Source organism: Phyllostomus discolor, chromosome 7, assembly GCF_004126475.2.
Source record: "Phyllostomus discolor isolate MPI-MPIP mPhyDis1 chromosome 7, mPhyDis1.pri.v3, whole genome shotgun sequence".
NCBI lineage: Eukaryota > Metazoa > Chordata > Mammalia > Chiroptera > Phyllostomidae > Phyllostomus > Phyllostomus discolor.
The window spans coordinates 126,651,388-126,670,916 of NC_040909.2; the positions used below are offsets into that span (position 1 = coordinate 126,651,388).

The 19,529-nt window shown below is 46.8% G+C and overlaps 1 protein-coding gene across 1 annotated transcript in view; it reads right to left on the minus strand.

Annotated features, from left to right (window-relative positions):
- The window catches only part of SNTB1 (syntrophin beta 1), a 198,263-nt gene extending 193,305 nt beyond the window's left edge, over positions 1-4,958 (minus strand). Inside the window, exon 1 of the mRNA XM_028534020.2 lies at positions 4,041-4,958. Coding sequence (XP_028389821.1) covers positions 4,041-4,602 — 562 coding nt within the window. The 5' untranslated portion in view covers positions 4,603-4,958. The remainder of the gene's footprint in view (positions 1-4,040) is intronic.
- Between the last annotated feature and the right edge of the window lie 14,571 nt (positions 4,959-19,529).

Genomic DNA, 19,529 nt, shown 5'->3' on the forward strand with positions numbered 1-19,529 from the left:
TCTCCCGGGAACAGTCAGGGAGAGAAGCTTTGATGGGCAGGGTGAAGGTCAATGATTGCCTCTGACTTTCTCCTTTGGCTTTCCACTTTTTCTGGTTCAGTTCCAAGGGAGACCTTTTGGGCCCAGGGGTGATGCTGTCCAGCCCCAACCTCCCGAGTCCAATATGAGTCTTCCAGAACATCCTGGACTCCTCAATCTTGACAGAGTTATGGAGGAACTAATTGTGTTGTAGCTTCTACTGTTACAAAAAGGTTGACATTTTTCAAATTACTATTTTACTAACACTCAAGAGGCAAAAAAACACAGAAAAAAACCCCTCCTACTGTCTCCATCCAGAGAGGCCATGGCTGCTTAGGTAGATGCGCCCTGCTCCACCTGGAGGGTGCCCTGCACCTGGCGGCCTGTGGGAAAGGTGCCCCTGCAGTGAAGGGCACAGCACCTGCGTGGCTACATGCAGGGTGCCTGCTCCCACTCCCCAACATGGAAAATGAGTTCGCAGTAGGAAGATTTTTTTTAAGATTTTATTTATTTATTTTCAGAGAGGGAAGGGGGGAGAAGGAGAGAGAGAAACATCAATGTGCGGTTGCTGGGGATCATGGCCTGCAACCCAGGCATGTACCCTGACTAGGAATCGAACCTGTGACACTTTTGGTTCACAGCCCGTGCTCAATCCACTGAGCTACGCCAGTCAGGGCGGAAGATTTTTTTGATATGAACCTTGTTGACTAGTCAGTTAAACACGGATTTAACGGGCCCAATGGAACCACTATTTTAAGTCTGAATTATAGTTGAGTCTCCTTGCAGGCCCTGGGTTCAGTGACGGAGGCCCTGTCCCCTTGGAAAGTGGGGTCACACAGCAGCTCCCTCTTCTTAACCAGGGTTTTACGGCTCCCTTCTCTTTCCTTCCCCTCCCCGTCTAATCCCCCCACAATGGCTGTGTCCTGCTCAGGGTTGTTCCAAGCACTTCGGCGCACTTGAGGAGTGGGGAAGGCGCCTGGACCCAGTAACCGAGGAAGGTGCCGCTGACCCAAGTACGCAGTTCCACCCAGAAGCTCCAAGTATCAGTTTCGCCTACGGGTTACCCATGCAGGTTTTTAAGTCAGACCTGGAACCTCTTAGCTATGTTACTTGAAGCAAACAACCTGCGGCCCATAAGCTTTAGTTTCCTCGTTAGCAAAACAAGCAACGGCATGAGCCTCCTGGAGTTGCTGGGAGGCAGTGTGAACAAATGCACATAAGCGTGTCACGCGTGAAGTGCGTAGGAAATACTAGCTACTGTGATGATTCTCTTTCCCCAGAAGAGTGGTCTTCTGCACATTATAACTTCATAGTACAAAATACAGTTGAATAAAAATAAGGAATGTAAACTCTAGTGGAGAAAAAAAGCAAGGATTATCCCTTGGAAAAGACAATTTCATCTTCCTCTTATTTGAATTATAAAGATAACTCATCGCAGCAGGCATTTGATACATGTGGGCTTTTTTCTTTTATTCTCAGAGTGCTCTTCCATACAGCAGCCCTGTAAAGTGGGCATGGCCAGCCAGTATCTTTATTCCCATTCTTTCAGGGAGATTAAGATGATTCCGTGGCATTGAAACTTGCTGTTCAGCATTTCATTTGGCAGGGTGTTCCACTTGTACAGGCAGGGACTCTCCACTAGGGGGCACATGTCAGGTAATGGAGTGTGTACTGGCAGCCCTGGAGGGACTACACTCATTTCCATCAGCTTCCCTAACCAACCAACCCCCACCCCCCAAAATCAAAAAGCAATCTAAATTAAAAATCAGTGTATTTTCCATGTGACTGTATCTTTACCTCCCTTAGCCCTCTCATCCATCCAGGTTACTTCTGCAAAGCCTTTCCTGTGTAGAAATTCTGGAATCAAGATGGCATGTCGGAGTATGAGCAGGTAGGCCTGTGATTTGAAAAGCACTGCCAGTGGCCCTGATGAGCCCTGTGGGCTGGGAATCGCTGTACTAGGCTGAGCTACAAAAGAGGGCTGTGTGCTGCCCGACTTGGTGGGCTGTGGCCACTCCCACCAAACCTGGGACCAGCAACTTGGCCTCAGAATGCGCAACGCAAGTTTGAGTGGGACCTCTACTTGTTCTCTTACTAGGAGTCCCTTCCTGAAAATGCAGGCCGGAAATGAGAGCACCGCCCTAGGCAGCTCTTGTCTAGAAAGCCCAGAGGTCCTCCCCCAGTAAAAACATCATGTTACAGGTTTTTACAAAACTCACTTTTCAGGTGCTGCATCAGTCAAGCCACACAACTACTCGGGGTTTATTTTGTTTTTTTCATTTAAGTTTATTTTTAACTGCAGGGAGCCACCTTTTCTTCCTCTTTTGGGGTGAGAGATTTTTTTTTACCTCTTTGCTAAGTCATTATTTATTAAATGAAAACCAAGAAGAAGGAAAGAAGGGACGTAATGAAGGGCCGTGAAATAAAAAAATGACCTGCCTTTGTCCCCTTCTTATTTTGCAGTAAATATGGCGAGCAGAGCAGGCGTCTAGCAGTTTATAGTCCAAACTGCACCAGCCCCACGTCCCACCTGCCCCTTGTCACATGCACCAACACACACACACACACACACACACACACACACACACGAGAAAACTTTTTTCTGTTTACTTATGTTAATCATCAAGCCAAAGCAAACAGCCTTCCACTTTCTGTATCCAGGGTAGCAATTAAGTATGAAGACATCACGAATCCTCTAGTCAAATAAGAGAGGGAAGGAGCCCTCTGTCTTCTAGGTCAGAGGGTGGGCAGGGAGTTGCATCAGCTGTCACACATAACAAAGTTGGTTTCCCAACTGGGAGCTCTCTCAGTTTCGCACCGCAGCACCACAGTTGGGGAATGGAATAGTTCCTGAAGTCCTGAATGTAGGACTTGAATCGACTACCAGTTTACAAGGTCTCACTTGAGCCCGTCACTGAGCACCTCGGCTCAAGGCAGAGAGGACCCATAACTAAATAAAGGACGCCAGACAACTCAATCTCCCATTAGAGAGAAGCTGGGTGAGAAGATAAAATAATTACACAAACAGTGCTGACAGAGGCGTGGCCAAAACCAGCTAAGTGGCAGAGAGACAGATAGCAAGTGAGAGGCGCAGCTGCCAGGAAAGGAAGAATGCTTTATCTGCTCGCTGCCCTGCTGCCCTTCTCCCCCACGTAACCACAAACGGGCCCCACACACACCACGCATTCTATTCACCGCCAGTGATGAGGGGGCTGGGGGCATCCCATCTCAAGAGCGTAGTTTCTAAGATGCCTCACAGGAAGGCGACGTTGTCTACCACTGCGAAGCTGTTTCCCCACCCCCCTGGAAAAATACCTGAAAAGTAGGCAGGGAAACCACTTCTGCCAGCCCTTCAGAGCACGCAGAGCAACCCAGAATCCAGACTGACCGACCGAACGCCCAAAGGTGAATGTTTGCATGAAGCTGCAACCCGCTCCCAGCGGGGGCACAACTCCCCAGCCAGAACCCCAGTTTCCACTTGGAGAGCAGGGAAGCCGAGAAGGGCCGTGGGAGTGTTGACATTCAAACGCTGCCACCGCTCTGTGATCCCTTCACCACTCCCCCCTTTTCGCTGGGTGGCCCAGGCTGCTGAGCGCGAGACTGTGCCCAAGAGGAAAACTGTTTGAGCGGCGAGTAAGCTTCCTAACGTGGACGGGCGATTCTCTACGTCTGCACTTCCTTTTCAGCTGCACTTTCCAGTCCCTACACTCCACGTGGATGATCTGCAGACAGAAATAAGGCAGTGTGCACTCCGCATGCGACCCCACGCTCGGCACACAGTAGGAATTCAAGAAACACTTCTGGCCTGGCATGTAACACACGCCCCTACTAGGTCAAACTCTGTAACGACTCTACGGTGGGGATAAGTTGCCCCCTGGTCGGTCAGAGTTGTTAAAACTCCACGTCACCCTTGACATCCCGGCCCCCTGGGGTGTGATAGCACGTGGGTGCGAGTGTGGGCGCCCTGGAAGCGTGAGTGGGTGTGCGCGCCTGGCACGGCCCGCGCGGCGTTAACCCCTTACCTTCCAGCAGCACCTCCTTGCCAGCGCGCTTCAGCGCCTGCACCGCCTCGTCGTGGGTGGCGTCGCGCAGGTCGGCTCCGTTCACCGACAGGATGGCGTCGCCCACGTACAGGGCTTGGGTCTGATCCGCCGCCAGCCCCTTGAAGATCTTGCTGATGAGGATGGGCATCTTGTTCTCCTTGCCCCCCTTAATGCTGATGCCCAGCCCGCCGAGCTCCTGCTTCAGCACCTTCACGCCACGCTTCTGGTTCGAGATGGACTCGGGCACCTGCTCCGGCAGGTCTGTGAAGGCGGTGCGCACTCCGGCCGGCGAGTCCGGGGGCTGCGCGCTGCCCGCGCCTGGGTGCCCGGTGCCCCTGCAGAACGTGCCATTGGTGGTGGTTCCGATGCCGTTGTACGCCGCAGCGCCCTCCTCGCAGCTCAGGACCAGGGTGTCCTCGCTCAAGTTCACCAGAACTTTGTGCCAGCGATCCCGCACCAAAACTTCCAGCAGCCCGCTCCGCTGCGCCCGGCCGCCGCCCCCACCGGCCGGCCCAGCCGCCGCCGCCGCCGCTACCGCCATCTTTCCGGCATTCTTAAAATGCCATGTGATTGCAAAACGGGGGAAAGTGGGGAAGGGTTGCGCGTGGAGGCCTCGGGGCCCGGGTCGCGGGGAGAACGCGCCCAGCTGGGGGGAGGCAGCACGCGGGACTCCACTCCGGGAGTTCGCAGACGCGCTCGGCGCGAGTTGGCAGCCGCAGCCCAGCTGGTTCCCCCCTCGCCTGATCCTGGGCGGGGTGGAGCAACCTAAAAGAAGAAGGAGAGACAGAAACGGGAGGGGAGAAAAAAAAAAAAAAGCCAGCTGCCAGTTGCAAAACCCCAACGCGGGGGAGCCGCGAGCAGCGAAGCGCCGCGGACAGCCGGCAGGAGGCACGCTCGCGGGCAAGGGGAAGGGCGGGGACCGACCGCTCACCTGTTCCAGCCGCCGCAGCCTGGGCGGCCACGCGCGGCCCTCCGGCTCGGATCCTCCCCGCCTCCCCGCTCCGGGCGCACGTCGCCGCGGGGACAGCTTCCCTAGCGCCTGCTCTCCACCCGCCCCAGCCCTCTCCTCTCGACTCTCCTTTCCCCGCGGGCTCCCACCCCGCACCTTGGCTGGCTCGTTGTGTCCAGCCTCGGTTCCCTCACTGGATGTTCCTGAGCCCCTCACCCTTCAGGCTCTCCACGGAATTGCCCCTTAGCCCTACACCGCAGTGTCTCTACAGCCGTCTCCTCGCGCCGGCTACCTCACACCAAGGCTTGGCTTCTCCTGCCGAGTTCTTACCTGTCACTCACTCCCTTTCGCAAGGACTCTCAGGTAGACTCAGACGGAGGCCCAGAGTGCTCCGAAAGTGGAGGTGGGAGGCTGTCCCAAGGACCCAGAAGGAAGCGTCAGCATAACCCAATCCCCCCAAACTTCCTCTCTTTGAATACAGGGCATCTTTCTGCCGGGTCTCTGGTGAGGCGTCTCTGCTGGCTGGGGTTTTCAGCAGGTCACTGCCTGCCCCAGACCCTAGGGGACAAATGTTCTTCCAGTTCTAACCCATTATATGCTGTAGGCTTCTCACCTGTCCTTCCTGCATGCTCCACCACCCCCCTCGAATATTACACAACATGCTTCCTGGGACTTTCTTCTCAAGATTTGCCCTAGGAAGTCAGTCCACCATTTAAGAACTCAATTGCAATGGCTCCTATCTCAAAAGTTTCATATTTAGAGCTCAAGCCGCATTTTTTTGCAGGGGAACAGTATTATAATTGTTGGTTACCTTCCCAGGTCCATCAGGAAATGCCAACATAACTCACGTCATGGCTCAGCCTCCCAGAAACCTGCTGGCCCTTGACCCTCTGGGTTCCATCCCCACGCTGAGTGGATCTCAGGGCCCCTCCAAGTATTTCGAGTTTTCCGTTACCTCCCCTTCTCACTGTTCTCTCCTCGCTCTCCGCTCTCCATAAACAAACCTCGCACGCAAACCTGCGAATTCCTAAAGGTAAACCCAATCCAGCCAGGTGTCAGGAGGAAAGGAATATTGAACACATCACCACTGATGTGTGTGCTCACGGAAGCCCTCGAACCCTTCCAAAAGGAGTCACACTTTTCACTGAGAATGCTGGAGAACTCAGGCAATCCCCTGCAGGGTGGGTGGGATTCCAGGTGGGGTCACAGAAGGAAACGGAAACCTTTGGACACTTTTTTTTTCCTCTTTTGAAGGAGGAAGGAGGAACATCCCCGCAGACAGGCCGGTGGGAACCCTTGGGTGAACGCTTCTCTTTTTCTGCATTTGTCACCCACCAGGTTTCCAAAAGGGTTCGTTGTGCTTTCATGTGAGGTTTCCTGCCCCTGGGACAGCAGCCTCTGTGCACAGAGTCACACAGGGAGCTGGTTCAGGCGACACCACTGCTGGGTGGGAAAACTAGGCAGGACTGGCCCCTGCCTTAGGGACTGAGGACTCAGGCACACGGCTCTTCGGGGAACCCCAAGTCCGAGCATCTGCATTCTCACCCCAGCACACTAAGGTGGAGATGGGCACCAGAATACCAGTGTGGCCATTTAGGAGCCTAAATAGATCTGCCTTGGGACCCAGATCCTCCATTCGCATCACAGCTGTACCTTTTGCCTCTGTGGTCCAGCAAGGCGGGAGGCCCAGGCATAACTAGAGAGAATGTTATCAGCCCGCCATAAGATAGGCAGGCTCTGCCATGGGAATTCTGCAGAATCTCTGTGAGGGGCACGATTTTTCTGTGTAAGCAACCTGCACGGGGAGCAGTAGGCTGCTTGTTGAATGTGGCATCGGAAGGAGGGAAGACAGATATTTAATATCATTAGGCCTGAGGCATGTGTGATGGCCAGAGACGACTTTGCCGATGGAATTAGAAGGGTTTTACATGTATTAATGTAATCCTTCCAGAATTTGGGGGGTGGAAACTTACTATTATCATCACTCCCACTAGACAATAAGAGAGCAGAGATACTTGCTTAATAACTTGCCTTACATAAGACTGGTCTTGTAGCTAGTAAATGGCAGTCAGCATTTGAAGCCAGCAATGAAGAGCCTGGCTTCAACCGTTGTCCGACACGCTTCTGCAGATCCTCAGAGCCTGGTGTGTGTAGCCACAGGGTCCACACGGGGCTGAACCCACGTGAGGGCAGCACTGAGGGGAAGGCCCTTCTCCGAGACCATGTGTAGGAGCGTCCAGCCAGCCCTGGCTTCTCCTTCTTCCCAAGGTTACAGAATACCCTGCCCTTCCCTAATTGGCACTATTTTTTTTCTTCTTCAGTCATGTTAATATGTTGAAACTGGCACCTGCTGGAGTCCTGCTGGCCTAGATGCCCTATCTTATCTTTCAGACAGCCTGCGTCTCTGGCCTCTGATTAGTGGTGCTGACTCTCTCAAAGGCATACCTCATCGACCTCGTTTCTCAGTTCCGGGTGGGACTGCCACACCTCGGCCACTTAACACTCACAATTAACACAGATTATACTCTCCTGGGCCTTCCTTTGTAATGAACGGCCACTAGAAAGGACCAAAGAGACTTTCAGCTTCCTCACTTTTGTAAGTGTGGCATTTGAAGCTCACAGTAGAGCAATAGCAGACCCAAGGCCACATAGGGAGTTTGTGGCAAAGTCACAACTCGGTTACCATGGGTACGGGTCCAACCTCAGCATTCTAGACATTATACCTGATGCTTTATCCCACCGCCTTTTTAAACCCGATTTATTTTGCTTAGCTCTGTCTCTGGTTCTGTTTCTTCCTCCTGTGCTACATTGGGATCCTCCAGCGTGTGCCCCTTTCCCACAGGAGAGGCATTCTCCTACAGATGTTTGAATGGACTTAGACTTGCAGGAAACAGGTCACACGATCCTCAGCTGCTCAGAGCCGAGGATACACGCCCCTCCCTCCAGCAGCGCATGCAGGAAGGGGTGGTGTCCTTCCATCTGTTCCAGGAGCACCAGGATCCGGGCACTCTCCTAGGTGCTACAGTAGTGGGAGCCGACCCACTGACAAAGGCATGCCCTAGGAGGCTTACACTGGAGTGGGTGGTAGGGTGGAGACAGAGAGAGACTGCAGACATGAGACACTTTCATGGAGAAGCAGGAAGAACATAAAATGGGGAAATAGGGTCAAGAAGAACTAGGGGACAAGGGATGCCTGTGGAGCAACAGCTGTGAGGGGAAGTCTTTGTGAGGAGGTGACTGCAGGGCAGAGACATGGATGGTAAGGGGAGAGTCTCACGAAGACCTAGGGAGGAGAGGCCGGGGACCAGGAAGAGCCAGTGCAAAGCACCTGAGACAGAAGCAAGCCTGTCTGGTTCGAGGGACTAAAAGCAGGTCTGAGTGGCTGGGGCGGCCTGTGGGAGGGAGAGCAAGGTAGGAGAAGGGATCAGAGACGGCTGGACCAGATCACCTGGTGACACAGGCCATCCTCCTTGCCTTTCTGAGGTTCAACGACCAGGATATTTTGGTTCGTCAGGGAATATCTTGATTTCAACGATCACTTCCTCATATCTACTGAATAAACTTCTACTGGTTCGAGCCCATGCTTCGATATTTAGGTTTGGAAAATATAATCATTGTGTTTTGGGCATTCTTCCCTAAACGGTGGGTTGAGCATCTTCAGGGCAATTGTCCAATAGACAGGATGGACAGTGGCTATAAGGTGCATAGTGAAGAGAAATGCAGAGCTCCTGGGTACCTGGGGGTAAATTAGAGCAAAGAATGAGAGAGGAACAGGAGGGGTGTGAGAAGTGTAAAACTCTTAAGGTGAGTCCCACCTATGTAAATACATGTTGACTAAATGCTAATTGACTGCCTGCTCTTGTAAAATCATAATGCTGGGTTAGTGATTCTTATTTTAATGATGAAGCGCTGAGACTGGTAGATGCCCCAGGAACAGAAGGCTGAGCAGATTCTTTCTTCTCTGGTGTGCCCCAGTCGGCTAATAGGTACTTCATTAATATTCAGTGGGTTGGCAAACACCCTGTATTGCACATTCCTGGCATTTACCTGTGCGGGTCCTTGATCCACTAGATAGACCACTACCTAGGCCATCGACAGGCCAGTCAGGCAGGTGGGAGTGACTTGATTGCTCGCTGTGTTTAGAATGTTGCAGAGGGGACTTTTCCAGCATCAGACTAATCCAGGGCAGAATTTAAAGTACTTAGGTGTTTACCCTCCACCTTCTGTAATTGTGATTCACTCCTTTTACGTCCCTTCCATACCAACCTGTTGTTGAAACAAAGCTTACACCAGCCTTTTAAGGTCTGTAATATAAATGGAAGTCACTTTTCCTGAGGGTTTATACATTTGGTCTTAAAAAAAAAAACAACTGTAGAATTCTAGGTTAGATCCCATATTAAAGACACTGAACATATTCTAGAAAGTTTTTAGCAACGTGTCCCAAATAGGCATACAAGGTGTCCTGGTACACAGGTGAAGAGGGTTAAGTAATTGAAGTTTCTCCTATACACATCTTTAAAAAGATATGGGATGAATTTGGCATGAAATTTCAACAAACAGCTCAGGATCCTGCTAGGCTACCCTTCAGACTCCAAAAGAGATTGATTTGTTCATGTGCTTTTGGATCTTCAGAAGCACCATCTCCACCACTTGCCGTATGCGATCCTTCCTGGCCGTCCTCCCTTGATCCATGGAAAACTTCTTCCCCTTCTCTGCCTCACAACCGGGTAGCCCATTTATTCCCCCATCGCCCAACTTATTCCCTCCACCGCCACAGGTTCCCCCAGATAATCTCTCCATTCATCCTTTGTACTGAACTCTTAGTCCATCAATATGGCCACAGACAGATCATCTTTTCTCCTGAACTGAATTCTCATATTTTCCTTCTATTTCCCTAACTCCAGCTGGAACTTGGGTTTGTTCCCAAATACTCCGTCTCCCGCCCACTGTATTCTCTGGCAAGAACCTCACCTTCTATGACTGCCCAGGAAGGCTTGTTTGTGAAGGTGACGCCCACATTTCTGACACCCAGTAATACTTCCATATCATGGAGTGTTGATGGTCTTGCATTTTTCATCATTTAGCACACTCTAGTACTTGCTTCAAGTTATGTTCTAGCTTTTCCTTAAAACCTCTGGCAATCTAGAAATTTTGGGGTGATTTAATCTCCAGGCTTTCATTTTCGCTTTTCAATATATTTCTCCATTATCATCAGCCTGACGTAAGTCTTTTTAAGGAAGCTTCATTGCATTCTTCTTCTAACTGCCTGTGTAATTTGGAGCCAGTCCCTTCACTTCTCGAACTTAGTTGAACCTGAATTTTTATTCTAATTTGGTAGATGGATAGGAAACAGCAAGGATTAATGGCCCAGTTAGTAAATAACTATAGAGTGACTTTTGGTTTTAGAATCCAGAGTGTAAGTATGAAGCTAAGGGAGTTTGTGGCGGACAAACTGAGTTTCATAAAAGAGGAAGGTTTTGAGCCAAGGCCTCCGGAAGTGCAGACGTTGGAGAATGAGATAAGAGAGAACAAACATTCCCAGCAGAAGAAACTACTTGGTTAAAGCAGGAAGAAAGGGAGGCACAGATTATCTTTATTCGGCAGTGGGCTGGTCAGCTTAGATGGGTGCTGGAAAGAAGTACGGCAGGGATCTGGTGAAAAAGACGGTATTATTAGTCAGAAAGTTTGGCTCCAAATGATAGAAACCCAAACAACACTAAGCACCAGGGGAAAAAATGCACCTGCTCACGTTGCCTGTCCACTAAGGGCAATAGAAAGGTTAATGTCAAGGGCAGCTGGAACTGATTCTAGCACACCTTATCCTCTGCTTTGCACAAGGCCAAACCACCGCCGCGGGCAGCTCAGCTTCTGGGAAGAAAGGGGCTCTTTTCTCCTTATCTCAATTAGAAAAGGATCCAAATGAAGAGAGGACTCAGATAACTCAGTTCAGGTCACCAATCTACACTGGTGGCCAGAGATAGATACCATGATGGGCAGTCCCCAACAGAGCCCTAACGGCTGGCATGGGGATGACAAAGAATTCACCAAAAAACAGGGGTACGATTATCAGGAGGAGGCAGGAAGAGGGCTGGGCTGGCCAAATAGTAGCTCTTCACTACCGATGGGTTGGGACCTATCTAGTCTGTCTGCGGAATTTATCCTAAAAGTACAGAGAAGCCACTGATTCTTCCTAATCAAGGGAAACGTATGACTAAAAGAAATCCTGGGTAAAAGAAATCTTTTGACAGAATGAGGAATGGGTTACTCGGGAAAGATTGAAGCATCTCCGCGTGATTTATTGCCTACAGTAAGAACCCACATCTTCGGGGGTGCTGAAGACAGGAAAGTAACTTGGAAAGATTATTCAGTAGCCTAGGCAGGGATAATGAAGAATCTCTACTTGTGTGGAAATAAAAGAGATGGTTTAAAGAAAGATTGGACAGGTCGTGGTAATTTATTGGATAGAGAACTAGGACGAGGAGAAGCCAATGAATGAATAATTAGCTCTTATTAAATCTTTGCACTATGTCAGGCCCCGTATGTGTGTAGTATATTCTTGGTTACAGACTGCAACCATTTGACATAGGTAAGGTTACCCCATATTACAGATGAAAATGTTGAGTCCAACAAGATCACACTGCTGATAAGTGTGTGAGTTAGAATTCAAGCCTGGTAATAACTTAATTCTGCTTGACCGTAAAACTCACACCTTTTATTTGTTACAGTAAACTAGATATGAGCTTAGGTGGCCAAAAAGAAGGCGACAGAACTCATCCAGAGGTGGCATGGGCTCTGTTTAGATTTGTTGAGTTTGAGGGAATGGTAGAGCAAGCCACAGGTAGTGTCCTGAGGGCAATGAAGTCCAGAGCCTGGGTAAGGGCATTCTGATGTCATTTGCTTAGACAAAAATCTCACGTGATCACAGGAGAAACTTAGGGAGAAAATGGTTGTGGCTCCTTGGTAACGAGAGCCAGGAGACGAAAAGTCAAAGGAGGGTGTTAGTAGCATGTTGAAAGCAGAACTGACAAGGCCTGCCCATAGATTGGGACGTGGGCAACAGTGGCCAGCTGGGTTATGGAGAGAGTAATTCATAACGATGTTAACTTTTGAACTGTTTCTTTGCATAATTAAACTAGAATTATGTAAAAATAGTACCAATTAACCACGAAACTTGGAAGCCCAGAGGCAGAACACACGTCTGAAATCAAAGGGCCGCTGCCCTACTTCGGAAATGAAAAATTAAGCCCTTCACAGCGTCACAAGACATTGTGTTTATATACAGTGTCCACTGGTCGAAGCCCCAAGCCTCAAAGCTCTGGTCTGCCTGGTGAAAGAACAAAGAAACTAGAGCAAGCAAAGGGCAGAGCCTGGAGACAATCCCAGGCAGCCACCTCCTCCCTCCATCTCCATGGGTGTAAAGGCTTTGCACGCCAGGGGCGGAGAATGGCAGGGACGGTGCCAGGGAAGGAATTCTCCCAGGACCACATTAGAATAGAATGGCCAGTTTCAGGAGTAGCCTGAATGACTAGTACAGAGAACAGTCAGGAAAAATACTTTCAGAAGTATTGTAAAGGCGAAAACGAACCATCATAGGATGACTACAATTTCATTTTTCAAATATTTATGTTAAGTCTTAGTTTCTTGAGGGCAGGGGCTATGTTTAAGATTTTTTAGCTATTGCCCTGGCTGGTGCGGCTCAGTGGATTGAGTGCCAGCCTGTGAAGCAAAGGGTCACTGGTTCAATTCCCAGTCAGGGAACATGCCTGAGTTGCAGGCCAGGTCCCCAGTAGGGGGTGTCAGAGAGGCAACCACACATTGACGTTTCTTCTCCCTCTCTTTTTCCCTCCTTTCCCCTCTCTAAAAATAAATAAATAAATACAATCTTGAAAAATTTTTTTTAGCTATTATAGACTTAAAGAGCTTCAAGGTAATATCTAATAGTTAGTTGTTCCCAAACTTTGGAAGGATTTAGAACCATCTAGGGAGCATGTTAAAAAGACACGCATTGAATTCAACAATTCCTTCTACATTTATTAGCAGACATGCTTCTAAAGTGAGAAACTTTGTCCTAGATATAATTACTTTGTTGCTGTTGTTTTTACTTTCACTATAATGTAGATTCTTATTTAAAATGCTATAATCCATTAATATCACTATTTTGTTTTCTGCTCAGATATGCGAAATTTGGCCAGTAGGAGCCTCTTCAAGGTCACGTCTGTGTTCTTTCCATAGATCCTTACTGTCTTTAAGTACATTTTTCTTTTTCTTTCTGGCATGACCAGCTATTTCAGGATCAGCTTGTATTTTGTCTGTTGAGCTCCAGGATCAACCATTCCTTAAGGAGTTCTGGTTCCTTTTAGTGTGAAATGTTATTTAAAAGACAAGATAAGACATGCTTATTTCTACTACTATAAAGGATAGAGTTTTCCCTGGCCAGGTAGCTCAGTTGAGCTACCAACTGAGCTCAACTCAGTTGAGATGGTTACAGCATCAATCTGATGTCCTAAGGTTTCAGGTATGACCCCTGGTCAGGACACGTGAAAGAGTCAACCAAAGGATGCATAAAGTGGAACAATAAATTGGTATGTCTCTCTCCCTCTCTCTTTCTCTCTCTTAAATTAAAAAAAAAACAAGATAGAGGTCATATTCATATTCCCAATTCAAATCCAACACCATCAGGTACTTCCTTACTTTTTCTTATTCCATATCTGTCTCTCAATATGGAGAATGTGGGAAATCTGGTTTTCAAAATGCCAATATATTTATTCATTTTACTATGTCCTACAATATAGGAACAAATTGTTTCATAATTACTATTACTGTTGCAAGAGCAATACCAACAACAAACCTACTTAGGAAGTTCAAAATGTCTTTGCAGTTTGTTTGGTCCTTAGGTTACATTCCAATAAAGGCACACAGGGTGCCATGTAGATGCTTGATCCTATCGGCCATCTGCATATCTAGATACAGGGCAGTAGGCAGATCCACAGGGTGGGACATTGCAAAATGAGTGGCCTGTGCTCCTCCAAAATGCCAAGTCATGTAAGACAAAAACAGGGTGGAATTTTCTAAAGGAAAGGAAGTGAAAGAGACACGAAAACAAAATGGAATGCGAGATCTTGGATTGAATCATCAAAGAAAAACTACAAGGGCATCATCTGTGGCAATTTAAGACATTTGGACATAGACTGTGTATTTGGTCAGATAGTTGCATCAAGGTCAGTTACATTCCTTGGGTGGGATAATGTCCCTTTGACTAGAATAGCCTTGTTCTTAGAAGATATGTGCTCTTATGTTAGGGATGAAATGATGTTTAACAGACTTCCACTTGGATAAAGAGAGGGATTATCCAGAAAATGTGGCAAATATAACTGACTTTCAAAATATAGAGAGAAAAAGACAGAGCAAGAGAAAGAGACCTACAGAGCAATCATGGAAAAAATTAATGTTAATCTAGCGAATGGTAAAATGGGGGTTTGTTGTATGATTCTTTCAACATTTTGATAGGTTTAACACAATTTTTCTCAAAATAAAATTGGGGATGATAATGCAGAAATCCAAGCCTCACCTTAAAAGATATTAAGGATTCGGGTCTTCGGAAAGGTCTGGAAAGGTATACTGTATCACAGGGGTTCTGATACAGGAAAAGTGCACTTTAAGAAAGGCTGAGCAGATACTGGACATTTTACAGTGTGGAAACTCAAGGCCAAGGACTTCCCAAGGTCACATATCCTTGGGAGCAAAGCCAGGACTAAAAACTCCCTTTTCCTAGGAATCGGTGGTTTCGGATCAGTCAAACTGAGAGAATACTGGGTACTCAATGAATATTTCATGATTGCTGGGAAACCATGAGTGGTAGGGTAGAGAAAGAAGAGGGAATGGTTTAGTGCTAATTCTGATGCAGGCACTTTCAGACACTTTCACCGCTGTAATCTTTCCAAGAAACCAAAGTGTAGATGGATAATCCTTTTTTTTTATGTATGAAGAAACTGAGGCCAATAGGGTAAGCAATTGTGAGGTCAAAATGCCTCGCTTTAATTCCCAGCTACTTTACTGGCTCTGTGACCCCAAGGAAAGTATTTAACACTTCTAAACATCCATTGAACCCCCTGTAAAATATGTTTAAAGTTATGTTTATCTCAGAGCATTATTATAAGGACTAAATAAAACAGTGCATGTAAGGCACTGGCCACAAACCCACCTTGAGTAAAAAAGGTGCTCATTAAACATTAGTCACAAGGGAGATGATGGCAGAGCTAGTAAGTTCTCATGAAGGTGCACAGCTTACGATAATAAGAACAAGAATCTTCTCTGTGCTTAGTTCAATGTAGGAGCATGCTGCAGATCAACTCACTTTGCATTCTCTTGCTATTTCTTTCTTCTTTCTTCTTTTCCTCTTTGCCTCTCTCCCTCATTTCTAAAACAAACTGAAATTTTAACTATACTTTAGGATAACAAGAACGATGCATAGGATGCCAAAGATTCATAGTCAAGTGGAAGGCTGGCAAACTATGCCCCCTGGTCCAGCTGTTTGTTTTGTAAATAAAGTTTTATTGCAACACAACCAGACATATTCATCTACATATTGTCTATGGCAGCTTTTATACTGCAATGGTAGGCAGAATTGAGTAATTGGGACAGAGACTATAGCACCCTCCGACCTTTGAGCCCTTTGACTATATCGATGGTCAAACTCATAAAGTATTTCTAACCTGGCCCTTTACCAGAATAGGATGGTTCCCAGTCTAGTGTATTAAAATGCTGGGGAAAAGTACTGGAGTGAGCTTGAAAACACAAAGACTGGAAATCAGGTTAAGGGGCACTGGTCCGACAAACAGTAAGCATTCCAGTCCATGGGAGCTATCATTATTATGGAGGAAACAGCCAGAAAAGAGTCAGAAGCAACATTTGAAAGTGTTACAAGGGCCAGTGTGTGCTTTCCTTCCCGTGCACTATTCACTCTGTGAAGCAGAAGTCACCCAAGTTTCATAGATGGAAACTCGAAACACAGAGAAATCAAGAAACCTATTTAAGGACACTGGGACTTCGACTGGGACTGAGACTTAAGTCTGATGAACTATATGTCACCTCCTTTTCCTCTGGGCCACCCTGCCACCCTTGCCACATTTTAGGTTTCAGCTGATTGAAACTCAGATTTGATATCTGTGGTCCTCGGAGTGAGGGCCTTTAAAATGATTTTAAAGGGAAGCCCCCAGGATTGTCAACCTCTCTTCCAAAAGCAAGTTTTGGGCAGCCCTAACACCGCTGTGTTATATGCTCTGTCCCAAAGGCTTCCTGAACGGATAAAAAACTGTGGTTGTTCCTCTCAGTGTCTCCAGTACCAATGGCCCCAAGTCAAAAGTGGCTTCCAGTTAGTCAGAGCATGGGAGTCCTATTTTTACAGGAATGCAAAAACACTTGATTGCCATTTCTTTTCTTCCCAGAAAGTCAAGCAACTGAAAAATTCATTTTGGGGTTTGTTTCTTTTCCTTTCTTTTTTTCTCTTTTCTTTTCTTTTCTTTTCTTTTCTTTTCTTTTCTTTTCTTTTCTTTTCTTTCTCTCCTCTCCTTTCCGCTCCCTCCCTCCCTCTCTTCCTTCCTTCCTACCTTCCTTCCTTCCTTCCCTTTTCTTTAAGAGAGAATTGTGTTTGCCCAATAAAGTCTACTTAGGATAAACAGGCTGTATCAAAACAAATCCAGTCTAATCAGGGAGTTCTGAAACTTTTTCACAGCTGAAGTTAGTGTGTTTCTACTTTGGAGAAGAGAGAAGCTGTGACAGTAAGCGAATGATGATAAAGATGATGATGATGTATCAATTTTCCTGAAATCCTCTGCCCTCTAGTTTTTTAATCAGGTTTCCAAATTGTGGTAGAGACATAAATACAGAGGAGATATTTCTCTATTACAAAAAAAGCCCCCACAAATACCATGATAAATGGCCTAGCGCTGGGCAATAATCAGCAGGGAGAGATACACGAACCTGGAGCACGTGCCCTTCCTGTAAAGGGCCAGCGCCAGTGAATGACAGCCAGCAAATGCTGACGTGTACGATGGCATAAGGGCCAGATCTTCCAATGTCCCGAGATAATCAAGGAATATACTTTTCAACGATTTCTAAAGTCGGGCTTAGCCTCTTAGAATTGCTATTATTAAAAAGACAAGAGCCAACAATGCTGGTGAAGACGTGGAGAAAAGGGAACCCTGTGCACCGTTGATGGGAATGTAATTTCATGCAGCTACTGAATAGCACAGGGGCTCCTCAACTCACGTCTGGGTATTTACCCGAAGAAAATGAAATCGGGGTCTTGAAGAGATACCTGAGATATCTGTTCTCCCGTGTGCATCGCAGCGTTATTCATAATAGCCAAGATATGGAAACGAGGGGTGAACGGATGAAAAACTGTGGCATAGCTCAATACAAGGCAATATTATTCAGTCATAAAAAGAAGGAGATTCTGCTACTTGTGACAACGTGAGGGCATTATGCTAAGTGAAATAAGTCAGACAGAGAAAGACACATACTGCCTGATCTCTCTTATGTGTGGAACCTAAAAAACAAACAAACTCATAGAAACAGAGAGTATGTTGGTGATTGCCTGGGCTGGGAGTGGGGAATCGGTGAAGATGGTCAAGGGCACAAACTTTCAGACTCGAGATGAGCAAGCCCCGGGAATCTAATATGTAGTATGGTGACCGTGGTTAACAATACTGTATCTTACACCTGAAAGCTGCTGAGAGTGTAGTTCTTAAAGTTCTCAGCATTAAAAAAAAAAGTACGTAAGGTGATGGATGTGTTATCTGCCCTTATTGTGGTAGTCATTTTGCAATATAAACATATGCTGTACCTCTTAACCTTGTACAGTGTTACATATCAATTACATCTCACTGAAGCTGAAAAAATTTGGCTCACATTTATATAAAATACCATTTGGCTTCACAAATAAAATTAAATGAAAAACTCACACAGGCTGGACTTGGTTTTTAAATCACGACTTTGTACCTTTCGATATAAGTACCTGTACTGGGACATCTGGATTTCTTCGTCAGTCTCTAGGAAGTTTGCTTATGGTAAGGCTGTCCTGGGTACTCTGATACAACTTCGTGTTCTCATAGAATCAAATTTCTGAGCTCCAAGGACTCCTCATCCCAGTTCTCACAATAAATGTCCTGTTATAGGACAGGTTACTTTTGGCAACTAGCCAGCTGGCCTTGCTTCCAGGTCACGGTGTCTTCGGTCAACCTACACCATCGCCCGAACAATAGACAGAAATAAGGCATTAGACACGTCTGTTTTCCACTGTACGGCGCAGCACCAGACTAGATGCTTTTATACCAGGTTCTTGCAAAAATGGCACGGAAGAGCTACCAGTGATTCCCCACCTCTTTCTCAGCTCCCAGTTATCAAGAGGCAAACAACTCCACCAACGGGCATCAAAAAATAAATGAAAAGAAGCCGAAACAATATTATCTGAAAAGTGCTAAGAAGGAGACTTCCCAAAGAGGAAGTTCAAGTTTATTTAAATCTATAGGTGTTCCAGAATTTTCTGTACTTTGTATTCTCTGTACTCATAACCCATAGGACATTTCTGGGTAAGTCCCTGGACTTTGCTCTCCCTAAATGCTCTAATTATTTTAGAATTTAGCTTTAGCCACCACAGGCTTAACCCAGGCGCAGGGGCAGCATTTGAGGAGCTGGCAGACCTGCTTCTGAGCAACGTTGGGAAAGATCGCCCGTCCCTCTGCCACCTGGGGAGTATCAAATTATGTACACATTTCTAGGCTGCAGATTCTAACGGTGGTCAGAGATAGGGCAGTTTCTATGAAAAATAGCCTCTTTCTTTCTTTCCCAGGTAATCGTAAGAGGTTCAATTTACTGAACCATTCTCAGGCCCTTCATTTTTATATTATATTACTGTTGGAAAATGTTGTTATATTGATCCTCAGAATGTCCTGGAAAGGTAGGCAGGTCAGATATTGCTAAGCATCATTTATTGACGAGGATGCAAAAACTTAGCAATGTGTGTTACCTTACCAAGGTTACCATACCCAAGGTTTCTGTGAGTCAAACGTGTTTTTCTTTAGTATCTGGAACATCACGGCTCTGTACATTACTGTGCCAATTCTGTTTAGGCCATCAGCTTTTAAATCTAATTCGCACATGTCCCTCTCACCTTTAACCTCAACATTATGTAAGAATACCAATAATTTTAGGAAAAATTATTGACTAATCCACATACAGCCTGTGCTAGACAATAGCAACATTCTATTTATGGCATTAAAAAACATAACACTCTCCTGGCTGGCGTAGCCCAGTGGATTGAGTGCTGGCTGCGAACCAAAGTGTCGCAGGTTTGATTCCCAGTCAGGGTACATGCCTGGGTTGCAGGTCATGACCCCCAGCAACCTCGCATTGATCTCTCTCTCTCTCTCTCTCTCCCCCCCTTCCCTCTCTAAAAATAAATAAATAAAATCTTTAAAAAAAACCCATAATGCTCTCAAAGGATAGACAGGTCAGATTTT